Source organism: Buteo buteo, chromosome 13 (assembly GCF_964188355.1).
Source record: "Buteo buteo chromosome 13, bButBut1.hap1.1, whole genome shotgun sequence".
Lineage (NCBI taxonomy): Eukaryota > Metazoa > Chordata > Aves > Accipitriformes > Accipitridae > Buteo > Buteo buteo.
Genome location: NC_134183.1, coordinates 1,949,499 through 1,973,062, shown reverse-complemented (window position 1 = coordinate 1,973,062; position 23,564 = coordinate 1,949,499). Strand labels below are relative to the sequence as shown.

Sequence of the window (23,564 nt, the reverse complement as noted above, 5' to 3'; positions counted from 1 at the left end):
CTGCGGTTGATGTGGGAGGAGAAAGCACGCAGAAGGCAGCTGCATCCTCCCCAGGTTGTGGGGACCCCAAACCCTTCCCTGGGATACATCAGCGTAACCGGAGACAAAACCCGGGCTCAAAACCCAACTGCCTCGTGCTACGGAAAATGATCGAACCCAGGTCTGTGTCCTCACACTGATGGGAAACCCTCGAAACATGCCAGGCAGCAGGATTTATAACCACGCCGTGCTCCAACACCACTCCCAGGGCTTGACAGGTCTCCATCGCTGATGCCTGGGCACCAGCATCTCCTTTCAGGCAGGGATTTGATACACGTGCCCAGTCTGGGCTCTCCCAAATGCTGCAGTGCCAAAAGTTGTCCCCCCCCCCAGACCGTGGGGCCAGCACTGCCCCAGCTCAACCCATGCAGCTTCAGAGCCACGCAGGAGCTTTTTTTCTGGAAATACAGAATAAACAGGACAACGATCTTTGTCCTCAACAGCAACTGGTCCTGCTGGAGCCCAGGGTGAGGGGGAGAGTCCCTGCACATCCAAGTCTGGTATCACACTGCTGCGTTAAAATTAAAGCCCTCATCTCATCCGCTGCAAGCAGCAATGTCTCGTCACATTCCTGCGTGATCATTGAGATGAGAATGGCAGCTTCAAGGGAAACAGCCATGTTAACAGCATGCAGATCAGAAAACCCATGCTGCTTACAAGCGAAGGAGATCCCCTTGGCAGGACAGGAAAGAAAAGTGGAAGGTGAGAGACTGGCAGGACACTTTCCCTGCCAAACTTCCTAGCTTGACTTCATTAACGCGCCAACAACAAGAACTAGCCTCAGTAGACCCATGTAAATTACTGATGCCGTTTTAAGCAGCACTGAAAGGGAATATTCAATACCACACCTGCCTGGTGCAGTTTAAAGAGCATGCCTTTATGATTTTCTGCTTCAACTGGGACAGTGGAAATCAAACCGCAAGCCAGTAAGAGGAATAGCCACGTGAGGCTGCAGGGAAGGAGGACTGCAAGTGTTTATGTAGTGTTCATGATGTCTGAGAGCACAGCACCTCCAGCATAACACTAAGATAACAGAGAACATGTTAAAAAAATGTCTTATTTAAGAATATCAAGACTTAAGAGAAAAGCCAGAATTCCACATCAGATGCCCAAGCAAGTGAAGCCTTGTCTCCATGGAAACACATCACCTCAGAGGCTTTCGCATACAAAACCCTCTATTATCCGCGATTTCCAGAAAGGGAACTGAGGCAGAGAGAAGCTAAACGTTCAGACATCCGAGCAGAGGTACCGGGCTGGAAGAACCTGAGCTCCTCTGTGCTGCAGCGACCAGCCACGCAGGTCCCCTTCATGACACTTGTGCCATCAGACGTGGACACCTTGAGCCATGCCAAAGGGGAATTTTGCTTTGCAGTCGGGATGCTCCCAGAACATGCCGGCAGCTCTCCCAGCACGCCCCAGTTCAGGGCACAGCAATATGACCACGTGCTCAAGACTTACACCGGCTCCCCCAGATCAGATGGCTTATCTGCAGCGAAGGCAGCGCCGAGCCACGTCTTTCTGGATCACAGACTAACGCTGCATCCCGGACCATCCTCCTGGAGGTCGCCTGGACATCCCTGTCCCACATCCTCCTCCTGGCTCAGCAGTGGTAGAGAAGTCTTCAATTAATTCTGGTTTTATTTTGCAAGCTCCCAGAAGACAAGCAGGCAAATGGTCACCAACAGGAGAGAGAACCATCCATTACACCCTGTTTCACCAGCGATCCTGGTTTCGAAGAGCACCATGCACACTCCCTGGAACCCAGACAATTATCAGGGATCCTGAGCTAAGCACCAAAACAGCAAGATTTGAAGCGACTACCTGCCTCTGAAAGCACAGGAAAAGGTTTGCTGGCTCTGACAGAGCACAGAGGAAGCTTAATTAAACCCAGCAGCCCAGATTTCAGAGCACAGATAAAGAAGAAGTTAAGTTCTGTCTCCATCCCAGCACTCTGAGAAACAGCCCAGCCGTATCTGCAAGAGATCTACATCAAAGACACAGTGTTTTAAACAGAAATCCCTTAGAGCAAGAGTAGTAGCCCACAATCAGAGCAACGTCACTGTCTGAAGAAACACTTCTTAAAGGGAAGAAGAAAGAGAAAACAGTACAAGTAGGTTTCAAAACGAGCTGTTCCACATCCTGCTTTTCCCCCCCCTACACAAAGCCAGCCTGCCTAATGGGGGGATACACCAGCCCCTTGTCAGACACAAGACAGAGGGCTATGGGCACATCTGGAGCAAACCAAGCAAAAAGACAGACAAAAGTTCTGACCTCTGGTGCTTTTGCCACATCACTGACACCCAAACACTCAACCACCAAGCAAGGACCTGCTCCCAGTCAGCCCAGCAGCCCTAGAAGCCACTGTGGCACAATCAACCTGTGGATCTCTGGCATCTTCCTCCAAGAGAGCTGGTCCTGGCCATGCAGCATCAGGGCAGGGCTGCAGTGACCCTAGGTAACACAGGCAGCTCACCCCAACCAGCACCTGCTTTGGAGCTGAAGTCCATAAACATGACCTAGAAACCTTCACAAATTGCAGCTCATGGGTGGTTTACGTGGCAGCACCTTCCACCAGCAGGACCCTGTTGTCCCAGTTTCCGCACTGACGTTCCCCTCCAGACTCTGCAACAACCCCATAAAAAAAAAATTCCCCTTTCCTGTTCTGAGCACAACAAATTGAAAGAAGCTGGGGGAAAAGCAAATGTTTGCAGGACTTCTGCTTCACCCGCCGAGCCACACCTCTGCGGCACAGGGATGACTCAGTGCTCCTGGCAGGGTGACACGGTGGCCACGGGAAAGACGGCACCACACCATGCCGGGGCAGCACCGGAGCCAGCCCTCGGCCGGGGCAAACACCCCACCATGTCCCAGTACCTCCCCAGCTGCGGGAGAGCCACGCCAGCTGCTTCAGGAGACAGCGATGCCACAGCGAGGGGACAGCCCAGCCCACGCTGTCCCCAGCAGCATCTACCCCACTCCACAGAAGTGGCTCCGGCTTGGCTTGCAGGGATGAGGGTGTGTCTTCCACAAAAAAAAAACAGCTCAGAAATCAAACCACAGAGGAAAGCTCCAGAACGGGCAATTCCTAACGCAAGTGATTCATTTATAAATGATGGCCCAAGAAATCTGCTACAACAGACGAGTTGAATTATTTACATCAGTAGCAGGTCGCAGGCATGTTCCAGGAAAGCTTGCTAGGGAGCGAACCAAGCTTTGTAGCATTTCACGTCACCCACCACGGCAGGCTCTTGCTCAGCGCAGCTGGGTTTGCTTCAGGCATTGGGAACAGCAAAAGAGAAGCTCTTCAGAGCTGCAAACAGTCAAATTGCACCTTGATTAGCGGTGTTGCAGCATCTGGGGGTGCACAGGGAGGAAGGACCACCCCCCCCATGCACAGCCTCGGCATGAGCGGCGTTACTGCACGCTGCAGGACAGATCACCTGAGCTGCTGGGCTCGTGGTTCACCCTAAAACCTGGCAGCATCACCCACGCTCCAGGTGCCAGCTATACAGCCAGGACACAGCAAGCAGGACCCGGCAGAGCCCTGCGCCCCAGCACACCCGCCCTGGGAAGATGCGCCTTCCACCCAGAGCACATCCCCCAGCTCTCAGGCACACTCCAGCACCTGAAGGAAAACCAAAGTGATTTAACGAGTCTGAATGAGCCTCCACCTGATCCCCATCACCCCAGCAGCTGGGTAGCTGGAGAAGGTTTACATTCACAAGCCCCAACACAACTTCAAGACACACAGTTTCGTGTCTTCCTTCAAGAAGGATGCAATAAGCCCCACATTTAGTGTGCACCCTTGATGTAGAGCTGCAGTGTCTTTATTCCCCCTTCTCCCAAGGGCTTATAGCACCCACGCTCTGCAGGAGAGCGAGAAGCACAAAGCAAGCTATGCACATTAGCCTCCAAGACAAGAACTCTCCTGCCCATCTTCATTGCACCAGTCCTCCAGGAGGAGTGATTCAGAAGCCCAAGGAAACGAGAAGAGTTTAACTCAAGAGAGCCAAATCCAGCCTGGGCAGCTCAACATCCTCATGACCCCCCTCATGCCACCTCCACCCTCACTGAAGAGGCACCGAGACACGACAAGACGCGACCTGCACTACACTGTGCTCTTCCTTGCCCCACCTGCACCTCAGGCAATTATCCAAGAAATACTAACAGGAGCAGGCAACCAAACGAAGCGTGGTGGGTCTTCAGAGGTGTCAGCAGGAGAATACAGGCAGAGACAAGGAGTAGAAGGATGCTGTACTTACCCCTGCAGCAAAGCCTAAGCTCCCATCTAGGATCCGCCTCTGCAAAAAAAACAAACACAAAACACACCATTTATTCCCGGCAGAAGCAGCAGAGTGCTACCACGCCACAAACTGTGCAGAGCAGGGAAGCCAGCTGCACCACTGCCATGCTGAGATAACTTTCTTCTCCCCATTTCTGTAACCCAAGTGATTTCTGTGCTTCTCACACAGAGGTACCCACCATCCTGGGGTGACGGCACCACACCATTGCCAAGAGCCTACAGTGCATCCTGGCTCCTTCAACCCACCAACACTGCCCGGACTGGGCTCAGCCCATCCAGTGCCCATGCCAAAGGATGCGGAAAGGCAAACCAGAAACTCTTCTGCCCATCTGTGCACGCTGCCCTGCATTTCAACCCCTTGAAGGTTTTGTTTCCTCTAATAACAGGCTGCTATAAACAAAGCCATTGCTCTTCCAGTAACCCAGCATGTATCCTACCCATTTCACTCCCAGTGCAGTTTTTCTTCTTTAGCACATCACCCTCCCCCAGGAAGGAAACCAACATGCTACTGCAAAGGGAATCTCACTTTGCAACAAACTCCTGAATAAATCATCACAAGAGAGGCATAAATAATAAATCCATCCAGGCAATTTTGAACACAACAGCAAGGGAGGCCTCTAACTTTGGAATACGAGATGACTTAAAGATCAGCACTTTGCTTGTTCTGAGCACGGGCTGACCCGAATCCTGCACTGGAGACGTGGCAGCAAAACCAGGTTACAGGAGGAGAACCTGCTGTTCCAAACACAGAGCCCTGCCTGCGGCTCTGACCCATCTCCCAAATGCCGTGAGCTGCGCTACAGCACATACCACAGCCCGGGGTCAGGAATTTGATTTCCTTCTCCTCTTCTGTGTTGACACGCAGGGGAGAAATGAGCTGGATTTTTCCTCCTCCTGCCCCAGGACCTCCCAGGGACAACATCAAGTCCCTCACGCTTGGGACCAGGCAGCCAAACCCACCCACTAGCATAGCACAGCCCTCTGTTTCAGAGCCCATTTCTCTCCCGGGGTGGAGGACATGGTCCCAGCACCCACCTGCCCACTGGAAAACACAAACACCAGCGCCGAGCCAGCTGCCGTCAGCCCCCAGGTGAGGAAGGTTCCCAGCACCGACTGGACCACCGGCCCGTGTCCTGGGATCATGCTGACCTAGGAGAGATGAGGTGCATCAGGAGAAGTGCCTGGCGTTTTGAGACAAAGAATAACCCCCAAATTCCTCCCTGGTTAAGGGGTGAGCGCCCCAAACCCCTCCTCACCAAAGGGAACAGAGTGATATTAACCATCCTCCCTGCACCACCTCTCTAAGCTTCTCTCTTGCCCTTAAGTACGCCTTTGCAATATAATCCAAGCTCAGAGGAGCCGAAGGGCCCAAGGAGGGATGGGATGCACCACATCCCATCTGGTGCACAACCCCACACTGATTTTGGGCTCAGCCCCACCCCGAGCCAGCACCAGGGCAGAGAAACTCAGGAGAAACACAAAGAAACGGCGCTTAAACCTCGCCGAGCGAGGGGACGCTTCGTCCCACGTCCCCGGGCAGTTCCCAAGCACACGCATCACATCCCACTTCTCGGTGGCACTTATTGGTGCCGAAAACCAATTTTTACTCACACGAACGCCCTCGCAGCACCCGGCTCGAGGGTACCCCGGGACCAAAGGAAAAGGGGAACGAGTCCCGGGGATGGGGCACCAAAAGACAGCTCAGGGCTGTGCCCGAGGGGCTGCTGAGGACCAGGGGAGGGTCATGCGAGCACACTGGGGCAGGGCCCAGGGAGCAGCACTGCTAAGAAAATACACGAGTGTGTATAAATATAGATGCATGGATATATAAAAATGCGCGTGCGTTTATACATTTAGATGTAAATGCATAAAAATACACACGCTATTGCCTTCTTCCCCCCTCGAAGGCCCTCCTGGCCCCCCCGGCCTTACCCCTGAGCCACTGCCAAACCCTGTGGGGTGGGTGCCCGAGCCAGACCCCCCCACCCCAGCTGCCTGACCCCAGGGAGAAGGAGACCCCCGTCCTGCAACCCGCGCCCCCCCAGCACCCCGGGTCCCTAAAGAGGGGGGACCCCCCCCATACCCCAAAACGACCCTTACCGCAGGCACCTCGGCCCTGAGCGCCGGCACCCCGCAACCACGGGCCCTACAGCCACCAAGCTGGGCCCAGAGCTTCTGCAGCACCCGAAACCGGGGGTCCCCAGCCCAGAGCCCCCCCCGCAGACCCGGGCCCCGTCCCCGCTCACCGCCCGGCGCTCCCCGCCGCGGACCCCGCCACCACTTCCTGGTGCCGGCAACACGTGTCGTGGCCGCCGCTCCGCCCACCACCGCGCTCGCCGCCAATAGGAGCGCGGCGGGGGCGGGCCGCCCGCGGGCTCTGCGTTTTGGGGAAGGTGAGGCGGCGGGAGAGCCAGGCGGGCGGGTGGTGCGGGCGGGCGCGGCAAGGAGCTGTGTGTAGGGGGGGGGCTGTCACTGTCGCCGCCACCCCCGGGTACAGAGCAGCCCCCCGCGGCAGGGTGACCCCCAGGCTGGGCTGTTTAAAGGGCAGCTCCTGGTCTTTGGGTTGAGGTGCCCTGAGAGCGACCCACCCACCCAGCACCTTTGCGAGCGTGGCCCCCTGACACGGCTGGCGGCGAGCTGTGCCCGTGCGGCGCAATTAATTGGCCACGCTCATTAACGACCAGAGCCTGCACCTTCCCGATCAGCACGCGGCAGCCTGCGATACCTAACGGGAGCAAACAAACCCCACCGTTACGCCTGGCATCCATCCCCGCCGCAGCTTTCGCAGCCTGTCCTCTCCCACCCGTTGACGTCCCCTCCAAGCACCGTCATGGGGCACACGGTGGCCGAGCCTGCGGCCCCCGACGGGCTGGTGGCACGAAGCAGCTCCGGCACCGAATCCTTCCTCGGCAGCTCAGCCACGTTGGCTTATGCCCATGGCCACGGGGCAGGGGGAGTCGGACCAGCCTCGGGGGTCGCTGGTCCGTGCCAGAGGGTGCAGGGGGTGGCAGGGGGACGCAGCCAGCTCTTTTGCAACATAACCCTTCTTTATGAGAGTGTTTTATCTTCTAGCAGCCTTTGATCAGCCTCCCCTGCCACAGCTGGGAAAGGTCAAGGCCATCTGAAACCTCCCAGATGTAGGATTTAATCAATCTCCCCCTGTAATTGCCTGCATCCTTCATTAGCTCCCAGAACAAGGCAGATGCAGCGCAAGGTGCCAGCTGGGAGGGACGTGGGGACAGAGCAAACGGAGCTTTCCCCGCCGCCCTGGGGTTCCCCGGCCAGCCGTGACGGAGGTACTGGCAGGGCTGGGGACAGCTGGTGAGCCGGCGGGGCTGGCCATGGGGACACCGGTGACAGAGAAGCCTGTTCTGCGTGCTGCCATGGTCTGGGGGCAGCTGGCGGGGATGCCCCCGCCTGGGGATGCGTGGGCAGCCCCGGGGAACGGAGACGGTCGTGGTGGCAACGAGGGTCCGCGCAGAAGCATCAGCAAAAATCAACTCGCATCTCCCCTTCCCCAGTGTCGTTTCTGCGTGCGGGGGGACACGTCCACGTCACCTTCCCCGGGATAACGGGGCTGCCGCTCCTCCTCTCGCCTGCCTGCACGCTCCTGTCCATCCTCCGCAGCTCAGCTCCGGTGAGGGACACGGACAGGGTCCAGTCCAGCCCCTTCCCCACGCCAGGCAGAGAGGGGCAGTTACCCCCCTCCTGCTGCACCCCGGTGCAGGCAGGCAAAGGCAGAGCCAGGGAGGGCTGGCAGCTCCCGCGCAGCCCCTGCCTGTAACAGCACCAGGAAGGATGAGACCGGCAGCCACAACCATGCGTTACCTGGAGTCCCTAAAATGCCTTTTAAATGACAAAAGGGGCACAAATTCTTGTGCAAACTCTTTTATTAAGGTGAGTGAGACCCTGCAAGGGGCAGCACCGCTAGTCCCGGCACTGGGGAGCCCTGAGGCTGCCGGGCAGCCAGGACTCAAATCCCTTTGTTTTTTTGCAATAAAACTCCTTAGCTATGTCTGGGGTAGCTGTGGCAGGCAGAAGGTGCAGAGAGACAGATCCCAGCACACCCATGACCACCGGCACCGCAGGCTGAGGCGGGTTTGGAAGTGCCCCAGACGTGCCGTTCGCCCGGCACAGCAAGCGGGGTCCCCGTGGTCCTGCCCTGCGTCCCTTTTGCGCAGGCTGGGCTCACGGCCGGGCTCTTTCCCAACGCAAATCCATCCACGCCAAGCCGGGGCGGTGGACGGAGCCAGCCTGGACCCGCACCAAGGCGGCTGCCGAGTCGAGGGAACGAGGACATGGAGAGACATCCCAGAGGACAGGGCACGGGAGCAGCACAGCACCCGCAGGCAGGGGCACGCCATCTCCATCCCACGAGCTTCATGTCGCCTATTAGTCATAGGGCACAAAGCGACAGCTTTACGCTTCTCCGCTGGCTTTAGGCTCGCCCTGAGAGACACGATGGACCCGGTGCGAGGCTGGGGGAGCGCAGAACGCTGCCAGCACTGAACTACAACCCGCGGCTGCTTTGAACAGGAGGGGATGGATGCGAGTACCAGCGGATCGGCGCGTGCTGTAACTAACCCTGGCATTTCAAGCTGGTGCAGGAAGCCTGATTGCCAAACGCGGAGTGCTGTTAAGTCCCGATTTAATGCGCACGACCCTCCAACAAGCCAGGCACAGCAGGGAGAGGCACGGGCAGGAGCAGAGATTTCAGTCTGTGGTTGCCAAAGGCTCATTAGCTTCAGGGGTTTAGCGATATGATTCACGGGGAATGTGTGCGGCAGGTTTCACTGCAGTCCAGCCCCGGTACCCTCGACAGAGATCAATAAACTAATTACAGAGGCAAATAACAGCAGGGCGGGAATGGGAAAGGCGGGAGCGGAAGGAAGGACCTGTCTGCAGCGAGGTCTGGCAAGAGCAAGAGGCAGTCCCCAGGGAAGGAGCCGAATTTGGAGGGTGCGAGTCTCCCCCGGGAGAGCCTCCGTCCCGCCGGGGCTGCAGAGAAGCCTGCATCCCGTGGGGTCTGGATGCTGTGGGGCATGGGGGGATGCTTCTGCCTGCCTTGGCCGCAGGTGAAGGTGCCAGCACCTCTCCCTCCCCATCAATCACCACTGCAGACGCTGCCCGATTAGATCACATCGTCTGGCAGCAACCAGCCTGGTTCTGCCCTGCCTCAGGGGCACGGGGAGACGGTCCAGGCCTGTTTGTCCAGCTAATTAGCAGAAAGCAAAGCCTCCCCCCATTCCAGGCATCCCTGTAATTAAGCCAGGCAGCCTCCAGCCGGGTGTCAGCAGAGCCACCAAAGCCGCTCGTGGCTGCTGGGCTGGAGATGGGAAGGGAAAGGGCAAGGAAAGGGGATTGTCACCCAAAACGCCCACGGGAGGGGAAACACCACTGTCATCTCTGCCTGTGCTGGCCCTGTCCCTACAGCCATGGGGGACAGCGGGGTCCCTCCGAGGGCAGCGTGCTGGGGAGGAGGAGCAGGCTTGGGGACACGCGGCATCACTTCGCTCACTGCAAACGTCCTTCCCACCACGCCATGGGACACTGCAGCTGGGCACCCAGAGGAAAGGAGATGAGAGGAAGCTTTAACCCCCAGGGACCTGTCCCCCCAGCACAAACAGAGTCCAGAGCGATGACCCAGCATTTTTGCCATCAGTCATTAACAAAGATAATGGGAGAGACCAGCAGAAGGGCCAGGATACTCCTGAGGACAGCAATGGGCAGGGCTCAGACAGGCAGGGCATGCGCGGGGACCCCATGGCACCCCCTTGGGACCTGAAAGTGGGTGAACTGGCCCCACACACCCCCATCTCTCCCCCAGCAGCGCGGCATGGCTGCAGGTGAGTGGGGCGCAGGAGGAGCAAGCTGCGGGGCGAGCTGCGCTCAGGAGCAAATCCTTCCCCTCCTGACTGCTGGGGAACGGCAGCTGCCTCCCAGTTCCCCCAGTTCCCCTCCACCATCTCACGGCGCAGACCAGAGAGCCCCACTGGTCCAACACAGCCTCCTTCGTTCCTGCAAAATGCTGGACATCTTGCTGCCTCCCTTCCACGTATCGGGGAGAAAGGCCAGCTCAACCTACCCCTCCGCTGGCAACCAAACCCCCAGCTCCTTACAACACTGATTTCCAGGACAGGGGTCGAAAGCACTGTTTTCCACAGGGAGTCTTGCAGAACAGCTGGGAATGGATGGCAGGAAACTTGGAAGGACTTTAAAAACTGCTTTGTGGTCACGTAATCCCCATGCCCCTCTCCCATGGGTTATATCGGCCATCGAAGCCGTGTGGGAAGAGGCCGTGCATTTCTCCTACATCCAGCCCTGCCAGTAAATTGCTTTTCAGCAGAGTGGATGCTTCCCAGGCTAAAGGACAAAGAGGAGTTTATCTGCCAGCACCAAACCAGCTGCTGGGGTACAATGTCTCTCCGAACCAGGGACCACCCAGAGATACAGATCAGACTCCACACTGGGCTTTAATTCAACCCTAAATCTAAGCAGAATAAAAAAATATCTTCAAACGGCTCAAGCACGGCTTCCCAATTCAGCTAACTGCTGCTACACTCCTCGCTGGATGGCTATCAGCTCAGATCAGCCCCTTAATACACACCGGCCCATCGTTTCATTAGTTTGGGGTTTTTTATAATGAAGATCAGATCTGGCTCTAGCCAAACAATCTTGCTGGCTGAATTCACACAGCTCCCTGGCCCCTGCATCCAACACCAGCCTCCTACGGAGGTGAAAGCGAAGGGCAGAGGGTGGCTGAAGCCCTGATGCTCGGCAGACAGCCCCGCGGTTGGCACGCTGGGATCCCTGCACTCGCCCTGTCCCGGCTGCCTGCCATTCCAGCCTGCCGGCACAGCGGGAAAACGATGCTCAGCACCACGCTGGGAGCTGGGAGAAATCGCTGCGAGCCCAGGCTGAGGGCTAGTCTCGGTGCCGGGGAGAGGGGGGACCCCAGTACACCAACCTGCTATGAGCAAGGCTTGCTGACCGCAGGGGCTGAACGCCGAGGGACCCCAGGGAGGGATGTGGCAGCATCACCTATTCAGGGGAGAAATTCAAGGAGGCAGCGCTGGAAATGTGCACAGCAAAGCTTTATACTGCCCTTCTGGCTGCCGATGTGGCTTTGAGGGAAGGGCACGGTCAGGGCATCCCTCCTGGGCACAGGAACCAGCCGAGAGAGGATAAAACAACTGTAAAAATGTCACAAGGCATCAAAACCCTCTCCTGTGCGACACCGGTGTGCTGCATTCCTTTCTCCCCGCTGTTGGGGAACATCTCTGCTCTGCCTGCACCTCTGCCTTTGTTTCCAGCAGGCAGAGCATGGTGGCTGTCCCTGGGTCCCTGTGCAGGCACCCTGCCCGGAGCAGCATCCCAGGGAGCTGCTCTCAGGGCTTGCACAGGTGACACGCAATGGGATACACGAACCCCAGCGGAGACCCGATCCCTCATCCACATCAGCCAAACCATCTTCTTCCCTATCTTCCCTCCTCACACACTTTTACCGGGACATTAATTTCCACATCATTTATTTCGGGAGAAGCTTTTTCCAGCCTCATAAAGATTTATGAGGATGATCACGATTCTCACTCGTGCTCCAGGACCCGGTGTCTTCAGATCCACCTTGGGAAGTGGATGGCTAAGTGCAAATGAGAACCTCCCAGCCCCTCTTGTCGCAATCAGCAGCCTCACTCTGGGCTCTTTGTTCCAAGTCACTCTTAATTTCCTGCTTTCTATTGTCTCTTTGATAAGTGATGGAAGGGGCGGGGGGCGAGGGGGGGAGGAATAGCTATTATTTAATTGCTTTCAAGATCTCAAACAAACCAGAGCAGAGGTTATCTCCCCCAAACCTCTCTTTTTTTGGTCTTCCTCCTCCAGTCGTCGTTACTGGGTAACAGCAGAGGGAGAGGCTGTGGCAGTAGCCACCTGTACTGTGCAAGTCCGCAGAGACCCCAAAGCTGTGGGTAATCACCGCATCACCTTCCCACCTCTCCCAGGCTGTGCCAAGCCAGCAAGGACCTGCCTTACCTTGCCTTGCCTTTGGTGGCAAGGTGTGAAATCCTGGGGCCAAGGTAGTCCCAGCTTCACAGGAGACTTTGGGGCTCTCAGACACCTTTTGGGGGTGTCCAGCTGGGGCCACACAGCATGGCCATTGCGCTGCCATTGCCCTGCCTTGTCCCTCCCCTCTGGTGGCCCTGGAGACATCAGAAGCCGAGCCCTTTGCACCAACGCTGGAACCAAAACATGAAGAATCAGCTTCTGCAGCAGGAGCCAGGCAGTAAGGCTAAGCCAGCGCGAGGAGGGTGAAGGAGCCGAGGGACGCGTGGGGTCCTGTGGGGTCCCTTCTGCTGGAAGCTCCGTGGAGCCAGGCAGGTCCCGCCACACTGTGGGGTGGAGTGGGGTCCCTGCACCCACGCTGCCAGCTGCACAGCACCCCCAGCAGACACCCCTGGGACCCCCTCTGAGCCCCTGGTTTTGGGCACCCTTCATCATACACCAACAGCCTCTGTAAGCAGCAGAGGCTCCGCTCCCAGGTGCAAAGCCTGGGAACGCACGGCTGGCCAGACCTCTAGGAGCAGCACCCAGAGCCGCAGGCAGCCAAGGTGCCCTGCTTGGCTCCCTGGGTGCTGGCAAGGGCGGTGGGCGCAGCAAGGCAGGAGGCAGGGTGGGCACTGCAGGGTGGGCACTGCAGGATGAGCGCAGCAGGAGGGGCAAAGCAAGGCAGGGTGGGCAGAGCAGGCAGGGAGAACAGTGCAGGCAGGGTGGGCAGAGGAGGGTGGGCAGAGGAGGGTGGGCAGAGGAGGGAAGAGAAGGGTAGAGTGGGGTAGGCAGAGGAGGGCAGAGCAGGGTGGGCAGAGAAGAGTAGAGAAGGGTGGGCAGAGGAGGGTGGGTAGAGGAGGGTGGGCAGAGGAGGGAAGAGAAGGGTAGAGTGGGGTAGGCAGAGGAGGGCAGAGCAGGGTGGGCAGAGAAGAGTAGAGAAGGGTGGGCAGAGGAGGGTGGGTAGAGGAGGGTGGGCAGAGGAGGGAAGAGAAGGGCAGAGCAGAGTAGGCAGAGGAGGGCAGAAGAGGGGAGAGGGGGGTGGGCAGAGGAGGGGAGAGGAGGGAGGGCAGAGGAGGGTGGGCAGAGAAGAGTAGAGAAGGGTGGGCAGAGGAGGGTGGGCAGAGGAGGGAAGAGAAGGGCAGAGCAGAGTAGGCAGAGGAGGGCAGAAGAGAGGAGAGGAGGGAGGGCAGAGGAGGGTGGGCAGAGGAGGGTAGAGGAGGGTGGGCAGAGGAGGGAAGAGAAGGGCAGAGCAGAGTAGGCAGAGGAGGGCAGAGGAGGGTAGAGGAGGGTGGGCAGCCGCGGGCAGAGCAGGGTGGGCAGAGGAGGGAAGAGAAGGGTGGGCAGCGGAGGGTGGGCAGAGGAGGGCAGAGAAGGGTGGCAGAGCAGGGTGGGCAGCGGGGGGTGGGCAGAGGAGGGCAGAGCAGGGTGGGCAGCGGGGGGTGGGCAGAGGAGGGCAGAGCAGGGTGGGCAGCGGGGGGTGGGCAGAGGAGGGCAGAGGAGGGCAGAGCAGGGTGGGCAGCGGGGGGTGGGCAGAGGAGGGCAGAGGAGGGCAGAGCAGGGTGGGCAGCGGGGGGTGGGCAGAGGAGGGCAGAGCAGGGTGGGCAGCGGGGGGTGGGCAGAGGAGGGCAGAGGAGGGCAGAGCAGGGTGGGCAGCGGGGGGTGGGCAGCCGCGGTCAGGGCTGTCCCCGCCCCGGTCCCGCAGAGCCGCCCCACGCGGGGCGGGGCGCAGCCGGTGCGCTGGGTCCAGCGGCGGAGCCGCGCCGGGGACGGCGGGTGCGCGGAGCCGAGCGGTGCGGAGCGGAGCCGAGCGGTGCGGAGCGGAGCCGAGCGGTGCGGAGCGGAGCCGAGCGGTGCGGAGCGGAGCGGTGCGGAGCCGAGCCGAGCCGTGCCGGCGCCTCCCCGCTGCCCACCGGGCCGGGGCGCGGAGGCGGGAGCAGGTGAGCGGGGCCGGGGGGGCTGCAGCGGCGGGGAGCGGAGGGATGGGGAGCGGGAAGGGGGAGGGAGGGGGGTGCTGCTCCCCCAAACCCCGAGCTCACGGTCCACGGGAGAGGTCCGGGCTCGGGGTGCCGGTCCCGGCTCGGGCGGTGGCCGGGAAGGGAAAGGTGGGGGGCTGGCACCCCGCCGAAAGGCAAGGCGAGGGGAAAAGGTTTTTTTCCCTCCGGCGCTCGGTGCTCCGGGAGTCAATCACACCTACCGGGGACTCACCGGTTGGATTTTAGGGAGTCGTAAGGATTCCGGTATCGCCAGAGTCAGGAGGAGCTGTGGTGTGCCCAGGGCAGGCTGCTCGGCACTGCGGGAGGGGGTTTGGGGAAAGCCCCTCCGGGGAGCATCTCTCCCACGGAGCCTGGCGGCAGGTTGGGCAAATCCTCCCCAGGAATCCCTTCATTTCTATTTATTCTGATTTCTAGAATCTTCTCGTCTATCCCCAGAGCAAGGGAAGATGACATCGCGGCTCCTCTGAACCAGCAGTGCCCGGGGACCAGCAGAGCCATGGAGCTGGAATACGAGCTGCCCAACGCCACCGCGTTCTGGTTCTCCCCGGCTTCCCCCTTTGACAACTTCTCTGTAGATGCGCCCACCAACGCATCGCAGAATGCCACAGGACAGCACTTCGACCTGACCAGCAACGCCATCCTCACCTTCATCTACTTCGTGGTCTGCATCGTAGGGCTGTGCGGCAACACGCTGGTGATATACGTCATCCTTTGTTATGCCAAGATGAAGACCATCACCAACATCTACATCCTCAACCTGGCCATCGCAGACGAGCTGTTCATGCTCGGTCTGCCCTTCCTGGCCATGCAGGTCGCCCTGGTACACTGGCCCTTTGGCAAAGCCATCTGCAGAATCGTCATGACGGTGGATGGGATCAACCAGTTCACCAGTATCTTCTGCTTGACAGTTATGAGCATTGACCGGTACCTGGCTGTCGTCCATCCCATTAAATCTGCCAAGTGGAGGCGGCCCAGGACAGCCAAAATGATCAGCGTGGCTGTCTGGGGCGTCTCCCTGTTGGTGATCATGCCCATCATGATTTATGCTGGGGTGCAACATAATCACGGCAGGAGTAGCTGCACCATCATCTGGCCGGGAGAGTCGGGTGCCTGGTACACGGGCTTCATCATCTACACCTTCATCCTGGGCTTCCTGGTGCCTCTCACCATTATCTGCCTTTGCTACTTGTTCATCATTATCAAAGTCAAGTCCTCGGGGATCAGAGTGGGCTCCTCCAAGAGGAAAAAGTCCGAGAAGAAAGTCACCAGGATGGTCTCCATCGTGGTTGCCGTCTTCATCTTCTGCTGGCTCCCTTTCTACATCTTTAACGTCTCCTCAGTCTCCGTCCTGATCGTGCCCACCCCTGTCCTCAAGGGCATGTTCGACTTTGTCGTGGTCCTCAGTTACGCCAACAGCTGTGCCAACCCCATCCTTTATGCCTTCTTGTCCGACAACTTCAAGAAGAGCTTTCAGAACGTCCTCTGCCTGGTGAAGGTCAGCGGCATGGACGAGGCGGACCGGAGCGACAGCAAGCAGGACAAATCCAGGCTCAATGAGACCACAGAAACCCAAAGGACCCTGCTCAATGGTGACCTGCAGACGAGCATCTGAGAGGACAGCGGGGTTGTCCTTCCTTCGCTCTCCTCTCCCCGCTTGCTCCCAACTGCAGCAGGGTGGTGGCACGTACGGAGTCAGGGCAGGAGTACCAGTTTAGGGGACGGCGGTGCGCACACCGACGGGCGACGGGCATCCTCAGCTGGGCTCCTCCTGAGCTGCTGGTGGGTTGGCTTTCAAGTGCTGGGAAGGATACGGTTCAAGAAGAGCTCCCTCGCCAGGAAAACAAAGACAACTCGTAGCAATGCAGTGCATTTCAACACCAAAGTGCCACTGTGGGCCACAGGTATGGCTGGGGTGGCTCCGCTGGCTTCCCCGGTGTTACCCTCGGGGCTGGTTGGCTTTGGGTGCTTTGCCCCAGAACAGGCACTTGCTTGCACGTGGACACGCAGCGGGGTGACCTCAGGAGGAGCCGAGGCCACAGGTGTGTGCCAATACACGTGCCACCACGGAGATGCACTGTCTTATAGCAAAGACCTGGTGGGAGCTCCCCAGAGAGTCCGAGCGTGCTCCTGCAGTCACCCTCCCCGAGGAGACAAGGATATTTGGGGTTGCATTTTGTCCAGCTTATAAGTTACTCCATCGCCTCCCCGCTGCTCTTTGATTGCATCGTTTGCAACAGCCACCCTGCTCAGGGGTGGCACGCCAGGACGGAGGTGGCTGCCCTGTGGAAAAGCAGCTCTGCCGCCCCGGCAGCCCGTCTGGTCCTGCCACGCTCCTACCCTGCCTCCTCCGGCCCCACCGTCACCCGCTGCAGGAGAGCCCCTTCCCTCCTCCTGCCGTGACGTCGCCTGCCTGCAGGTTTTCTCCTCGGATGAAGGATTTCCCCCTTTTCCCTCCCAGGTAGCCGCTGCCCCTCCTGCCGCCCGCATCTGCTCACGGGTCCATCCCAGGCTGCGCCAGCAGCCGAGATCACCGCTCTCCCCGGCGAGCCACGGCTGGGCTGGCTGAGCAGCCACGGCACGATCGCCTGGCACCAGTCCCTGGTGGGAAATCCCTGGAAGCATTTAAGCAGCAGCAACACACCGGGGGCTTGGAGCACCCTGGCATGGGCTGCGGCGCATCCAGCTGCCAACAGCTCCTGCACCTGGGTGAGACGTGGGCTTGTCCTACCCCTGCCGCAGCTCCGAGGATCGCTGGGACTGGGACTGCTGGCCCCAACGCGCGTGGTGAGCAAGCATCGACCGGCTGCCGGTGACGCCTGCCCTGCTCCTTCCAGGCAAGTCACAGAGGAAGGGATGATGGAGAGGATGAGGGGACGGGAGGTGGGGGGTGCTGGGGACTTGGCCCCGAGCCTCGTCTGAGCTGAGGGACCAGGCAGAGCGGACGATAGGGCTTCTAGCACCAAGACATGAGGAAGAGCAGGGCAGCACACATCCAGCCTCCCTGGTCCCTCTCCTGCACTGCAGCGCAGGAAAGGGGGGACACAGGGTGCAGTCCACAGTGTGAGGGGTGGCGGGTCTGGCCCGGCATCCGCTCCATTTATCTTCTCAAGACCATCCCGGAGGGCTCAGCTCTGTCCCTGGCCGCCCTTCCAGCTCAGCACACAAACCCCAGGCTCGGGAGCCCTGACTGCCTGCTCCTGCCCCAGCGAAGCCACCGTCCTCAGCCAGTGCAGCGGGAGCACAAGGGAAAGCCCAGGGGAGAGGGAGAAGTGCCATCTTTCTGCCAGAGCAGTTTCTGTGCCAGAGGCCAGATTCTGTTCACAGGCTCTTGCTCCAGAGCTGAGCCGTGGGAACGCAGCAGTTTAGATGGAGAAAACAGCCACGTCTCACTCGCCCTCCCCTTTCCCATCCCACCCTGGTGCCCCCGCACCAGCCCCATCGCCAGGAGATGTGCAGCCTTCACCTTGCACTACAAGCAATGCGGGAAGCGAGGATGAGCATTGCCCACGAGGCGCTGCCCACTTTGGGGTGCCACCTTGCTCAGCCCCGTACCCCCAAGTGATGCTCCAAGAGCACCAGCTCTGGGAGAAGTTTTCCTGCAGCTCTTCCTGGCACCTGCAGCGAGTCCCTGCCCGGGTCATCACACATCCCTCTGTGCCACCCCAGCATCCCCCACCAGCCCCCCAAAAAGGGCTCAGTGCCAGGCTCGATGCCTGCTCCCTGGCACAGTTCTTTTGGACGCCGGCTCCGGCACAGCAGCACTGGCACTGGGGACACATCGGCGCAGGGCTTGGGGGCTTTCTGCGGGGCAAAGCAGAGCATTGTCAGCATTTATTTGCTTTTAACTGTTTACTGCTCCTCTGAGGAACATGTGTCTGCGTTCAAGTGCTCGGAGGCACCGCGTGGGCTCAGCGCTGAGCAGGCACCTGCCCGTCCCCTCGCTGCCTGCGCTGGGCTGTGCAGGCAGCTGCTCACCAAGCGCATGCCTGCACCGGCTTCATTAAGGGAAGTAAAGCCGAACCAGGGCTCTGAGACAGCGCAGGCTGCCCTGCTGATGCTGCAGGAATTAAAACACAAGCAGCGTATCACACTACAGTGAAATATTGCATGGTGATGGCCAGGCCTGGTGCAGCCGGAGCCCGGAGCCCTCTGTTAGGATAAGGCTTCAATGTCATAGCTGCAGCGATGCATCAGCGGGGCTTTGGATATTTCATATTTGGTGGGCGGTGAAGGAGTTATTTGTGTGGAAAGCGGGGGAAGCAATGGGGAGGGGGGTGCGCTGGGCCCCCTGCCCATCATGGGAGCTGATATTCATGCCCCCCCAGCACTCACCTGCAGCAGGGTCAGACCCAGACCTGCCGGCGGCCAGCTTCTCCCCAGTCCTGTCCGTGCAAGCTCTGCTGCCAACACCCCGACTGATGGTGAGGGGAGATGCCTGTTCCCGGCCGCACATCCATGGGAGTCTCCAGCAGGAGCCCCCAGCTGGGAGCATCTCCTCTCTGTGCTGGTTTAATGTTGAAAATACAGAAAGCCTGGCTTTCTAGCCCTGGGAAGGACCCATGCCCCGCACTGCATGTGCCCATGACATTTCTGGCAGCTCAGAGCAGTGCAAGGGGGCTGTGATCTGAAATATCCCATTCCCCCTCTTTGCACCCAGAGGCTCTCTTGGGCTAGGGATAACGGGGCTGCAAGTGAGGAGCAAGGGGTACGGGGGGGCTGCCACTGATGTCCCAAAGGCCACCAAGGTGGGATGCTGCAGGGCAGGAACACGAGGCAGCTCCCAAGGGCTGCCAGGGCACCCCACGGCCACCCTGCTGCAGTTCACCCCAGGGGAAAGAGCAGGCAAGTGAAATGTGCTGCCTTGGTGCTCGCAGTGAAATCAGCAAAATAAAACCTTCTGCTGGTTCATTGCTGACTAATAAACAGCAGCACTGTTGCTGCTGCAAGTAACAAAGTTTTCCTTCCCAGCCATTTGATTTTAGTGGGAACTTGACCTCATATTGGATCTGTTCTGAAAAGCCTCGCAGGACTGCTGGCAGCATAGTGAGAAATCTCTCCCGGTTATTGCAGAGCGAATAGGCTGATCCTGCAAGTGCTGGAGTGGCTCCGCTGCTACTTCACACACAGACTGTCCCCGGGCAAGAGAGATTAATTACAGCTCCCGCCTGCCCGCCTAGAGCAGCGGGAGCAGATTTATCACAAATTGGAGGCGATGGGAAGCAGAGACCTGTGTGTCCCATAGAGCTCCGCTGTATGCCGGGGGCACAGATCTGGCCCCACACTCTTCGGAGCAGGGCTGGGGCTGGTCGCTTTGCTGCGGGTCTGCATGCACAACAGCACTGCCTCGGCTGTGGCTGTCACCGGCGGTGGGGCTGTCACCGGGGGGGTTTGCGGTGGGTCACGCTGGCAAGAGAATGCCAGTCCCAGCACCTGCGTGGCCCCCCCTAAGCCCATGAGAAACCAGCTCCCCTTCCCCTCCCCGCCGCTGGCTTCCCCCTACGCAGACGAGGAACCCCAGCAAAGCCAAGAGTGGGCTCTGCAGCATTCCCCAGCCCCTGCTGGATTGACCTGCGTGGAGACATCCTTGATGTCCCTGCTTCCTCAGCCCGCGGGGTCCAGGGACACAAAGCCTGGTGCTGTGGCTGGGCTGAGCATCGCCCCAGGCATGCTTCCGACCGTGCCCACCTCAGACCAAGCCTGGCTCCCGGTGCTGTGATGGCCAGTGCACCCCCCCGGAGCTTGATAGCCAAACCCTGCTCTGATGGGCAGGGAGAGGCTGGGTTTGGACCTGGAGCCTTCCTATTGCACCTCTACAGCTCCTCATACCAGCACCAAAGCTGCCTTGGACTTCTTTAAAATAACGATCTCCTAATGAACCACATTGTCGTGTCTCTGGAGGGCTTCCTGACTCTCTGTCCCGACGGAAAGAGCCTTGTCTTTGATGGAGACTCCATGGAGAGGTCCCTTCCCTCCCAGACCTGCACAGATGCAGGTGGTCTCGTGGGCAGTCGTGCAGCCAGCAATCCCCAGCCAGCTCCACCCCCTGCAATGAGAGCTCCCAGACTCCAGATCCGTGCCCCTGCTTTAGAGTGGGGCTCAATTCTCACATCTCTGGGGGTTGTTTCAGCCCTTGCTGTGAACAAGCTGATTTCAAACCACTCACGGAGAGTCTCCATCCCTTCTGCCGGGGCTGCACCAGCCGCACGCCCTGCCCAGGGCTGCTCAAAGGGGGAATCGGCAGCAAGGCATGAGCAAAGGGCACAGCAGACCCCAAACTGGCCTTCCTGCTACTAAGTCTGAAACAAGAGCTGCTGCTTCCTGACCCAAGGACGCGTCTGCCATTCCCTGCCAGCCTCCAACCCCCAGCCTCGCACGTGTGCCTCCTGCTGGATTTCAGCCCTTTCCCTGCTTGCTCCAGGACCTGGACTGCAAAAAGCCAGGGCAGGACAGCCAGACTGCAGCTGCAGTTCAGGGGAAACCAGCCTCAAGCCGTGTCCCAACCAGGAGATGATGAGGGACTCAAAGCCTGAGCACCCCCGCCATCCCACCCCGATGCAGCACAGCCAGGACGAGGGAAGGGGTGGGTGATTGTACATATATGTATATACTGGATGTGCCAGCAAAAGGTTTTATTATACTGACACTGTAGAGACACTCTGCAGCCCCTGTTTTGCTGTGGCTGCTGGAGCAGCCCCTCCCTGTGCACGCAGGAGCAAGTTGGAGCCAGCCCCTCGGGGGTCCCTTGGGTCCCCCTCACCCTCCCCGTGTGCCATGGGGCTGGTGGCACCATGCACAAGCCAGGAGGGACCATGGAGGCTGCTCCCACATTGACAGGTGACTTCTGCAGGGCAAGGGAAGGCGAGCTTTAGCCTCTACTAAACACAAGAGTCCTTCCCTACCAAGCCGGGGGCTGTAGCGATCCAGGGGTCTTCCCCCTCCCCACCAGCAGCACTGTACCACACTGCCCACCTCCTGTACATACACTCCTCTGTATCTATAGCTGTGCTCTGTATAGTGTGCGTGGGTCTGGTGTATGACACATTGTGACTGGAACACGCCAGAGAGCGTTTCTCTGCTTTAAGTTTTGCTTTCCTCCGTAGCAATTGTTTCTCGGTGTCTCGGTGTGGAACTAAGCCTTCCTGCAGCGAAGGCTCCCGACTGCCACGGTCTATGCTATGGGGAGGGAGTTGTGGATGGGGTGGGAGGGAAGTAAAAGAGTTTTCCTACAGTTTCTGACTCTGTGTGCGTGTGTCGGAGTTGGGTGGGAGCAGTGGGATATAACCCAGGCTTGGATTCTTCCCCGGGAGGAGAAGAGGCACCGACCCTGGAGTCCCACCAAGAGACAACTCGCACTCAGTCCCTCTCCGAAAAAACAGTTCTTTGTCACATCCATCTCCCTGCATCCATCTCCCCGTTGGTGAGCAACACACCCGGTTCTTCACTGGCGGGATGGTCTCAGTTTCAGAGGGTCCATGCAGCAGGAAAGCTGCGTTTACCCAAAAACCCCACAAAATCACTCCCCAGTCAGCACAGACTTGGGGCACTGAGGTACAGGTACATCTGTGCCAGCGTCAACCCCTAAACTAGATGGGTCACAGATGAAGCACAACCACAAATTGCTCTTCAAGTACAAGGGGTCACAGAAACTCAGTCTGAACAGCTGGACAGGAGAAGCTTCTCTTCCCAAGATGGCAACACCTCCAGGCAGGTTTTGATGAGATCAGGGCATGTCAGGTGCCATTGCTGGAGGTTTAATCAGCTGGAGAGACCAGCAGCGGGAGTGGGTGCTTAGAGAAGAGGTACATTACGGGGGAAACACACTGATGTAAAGAAACTGGCTCTGCTATAAACCGAAAGTTCGGCTCTGACCAGCTGCACAGGCCAGCTTTGCCATCAACACTTTCCATGCAAATAAACCCCTTCACTCCAAAACACCTATGATGTTTTCCTTCTCCCCCCCAACCCAATTTGCAACACAAACAGGGTTTTATAGGATTTGAATACAACCTCTACCAGCAAAGCCTCAACAGCCTCTCCCCCAAGACCACACGCTCTGGTTACACCAGCATCTCCCGTGGAGCTGGATGCTCTCCTGCCCAGCGGAGGCAAGCAGCCCCGCAGGCAGCCATGCCCTTGGAGATCTGCCTCTCGCAGGGGAGCAGCAGATAGCTGGGGCAGGATTTTCCTCTGGGAACAAGCATTTGTAAGAAAGCAATTACCACGCTTGTTGCTACACTGCATTGTAGCTGGCTGAGTCAGCATTAGGTGCTAAACAGGTATGTTGGCTCCGGGTAGTTCTTCTGGTCAGATCTATATATATGTACACACAAGTAGTGCGCAGAGAGATGGCTCTGGGTTTCCATCAGAAAAAATATTAAGTCTTTACACGAAGGCTGATACGAGAAAGGCAGTAACTGCCCAGGGAAGATTTTGCAAACAAATAATCCAAGCGCGCTGATTTCATTCTGCCTCCGCAGGCTGAAAATACGCGAGATGATGGAAAGCGTAGGTATTGCAAGTTGGAGCTACATACAGAAGAGAGGGAGAAATAAAACACTACCCAGAGGGGCCTTTTTGTTTCCAGTGGGTGCATTCCAGCTGTGCCCCCCACAGACACACCTTCACTCGGCACGATTTCGCCAAACCTGCACAAGAGGAGCACTTTTTTTTTTTAATTAAAACCACATCAGACAGGGCCAGCAGCGTTTTGCTGTAAAGCATTTTGGGGGGAAATCTTGGTGCGCAGAGTGGGGCTGGTGGAGGGGACACCTCAGCACACCCCCAGCTGCAGCCTCGCCCCCCCTCCAGTTTGAAGACAGCCCTCCTAAAGCAAAAAGACCTGTCAAGAGGAGAACCAGGGGCTCAGCCGCCCCCCCCCCCGCAGCTCCCCCGCCTCGGGCCCCGCCATCCTCCGCCGTCCCGTTGTCTCCCTCTAGCGCTGCCGGGCTCTCGGGGGGTGCACCGGGTGGTCCCTTCTGAGGGCAGAGCCGCCGGAGAAAGGACGCGGGGGCTCAGCGAGAGCCTCCCCACCTCCGCCCCGGCCCCGCTCCCCGGGGGCTGAGGCAAGACCGCGGCCCGCTCCACTTGAGGCAGGTAGGCCGCAACCTACCGCCTCCAGAGGGGCCTCGCGGGGTGTGTGGAGCGAGAGCGGCACCCGCAGGACGCGGGGACGGGCCCATTTCCTCGGA

General features: G+C 58.8%; 2 protein-coding genes across 4 annotated transcripts in view; one reads left to right on the top strand and one right to left on the bottom strand.

Annotated features, from left to right (window-relative positions):
* SLC39A11 (solute carrier family 39 member 11) overlaps positions 1-23,564 on the bottom strand; it is a 116,374-nt gene that overhangs the window by 90,163 nt on the left and 2,647 nt on the right. Inside the window, exons 1-3 of one of the 3 annotated variants that reach the window (XM_075044207.1) lie at positions 6,589-6,639; positions 5,378-5,491; positions 4,302-4,340 (exon numbers count right to left, since the gene is read on the bottom strand). In XM_075044207.1, coding sequence (XP_074900308.1) covers positions 4,302-4,340; positions 5,378-5,485 — 147 coding nt within the window. In that variant the 5' untranslated portion in view covers positions 5,486-5,491; positions 6,589-6,639. Of the gene's footprint in view, positions 1-4,301; positions 4,341-5,377; positions 5,492-6,442; positions 6,548-6,588; positions 6,640-23,564 lie in introns of those variants that run through there. The other 2 variants (XM_075044209.1, XM_075044206.1) reach the window with 2 other exon arrangements.
* On the top strand, positions 14,832-15,988 carry SSTR2 (somatostatin receptor 2). The gene has a single exon (XM_075043851.1). It carries the CDS (start codon positions 14,873-14,875, stop codon positions 15,986-15,988), a length of 1,116 nt encoding a protein of 371 aa, XP_074899952.1. The 5' UTR covers positions 14,832-14,872.

Bases quoted from the DNA above. Each gene is read 5' to 3' on its own strand.
- SSTR2 (XM_075043851.1), top strand. From the start codon at position 14,873: ATGGAGCTGGAATACGAGCTGCCCAACGCCACCGCGTTCTGGTTCTCC.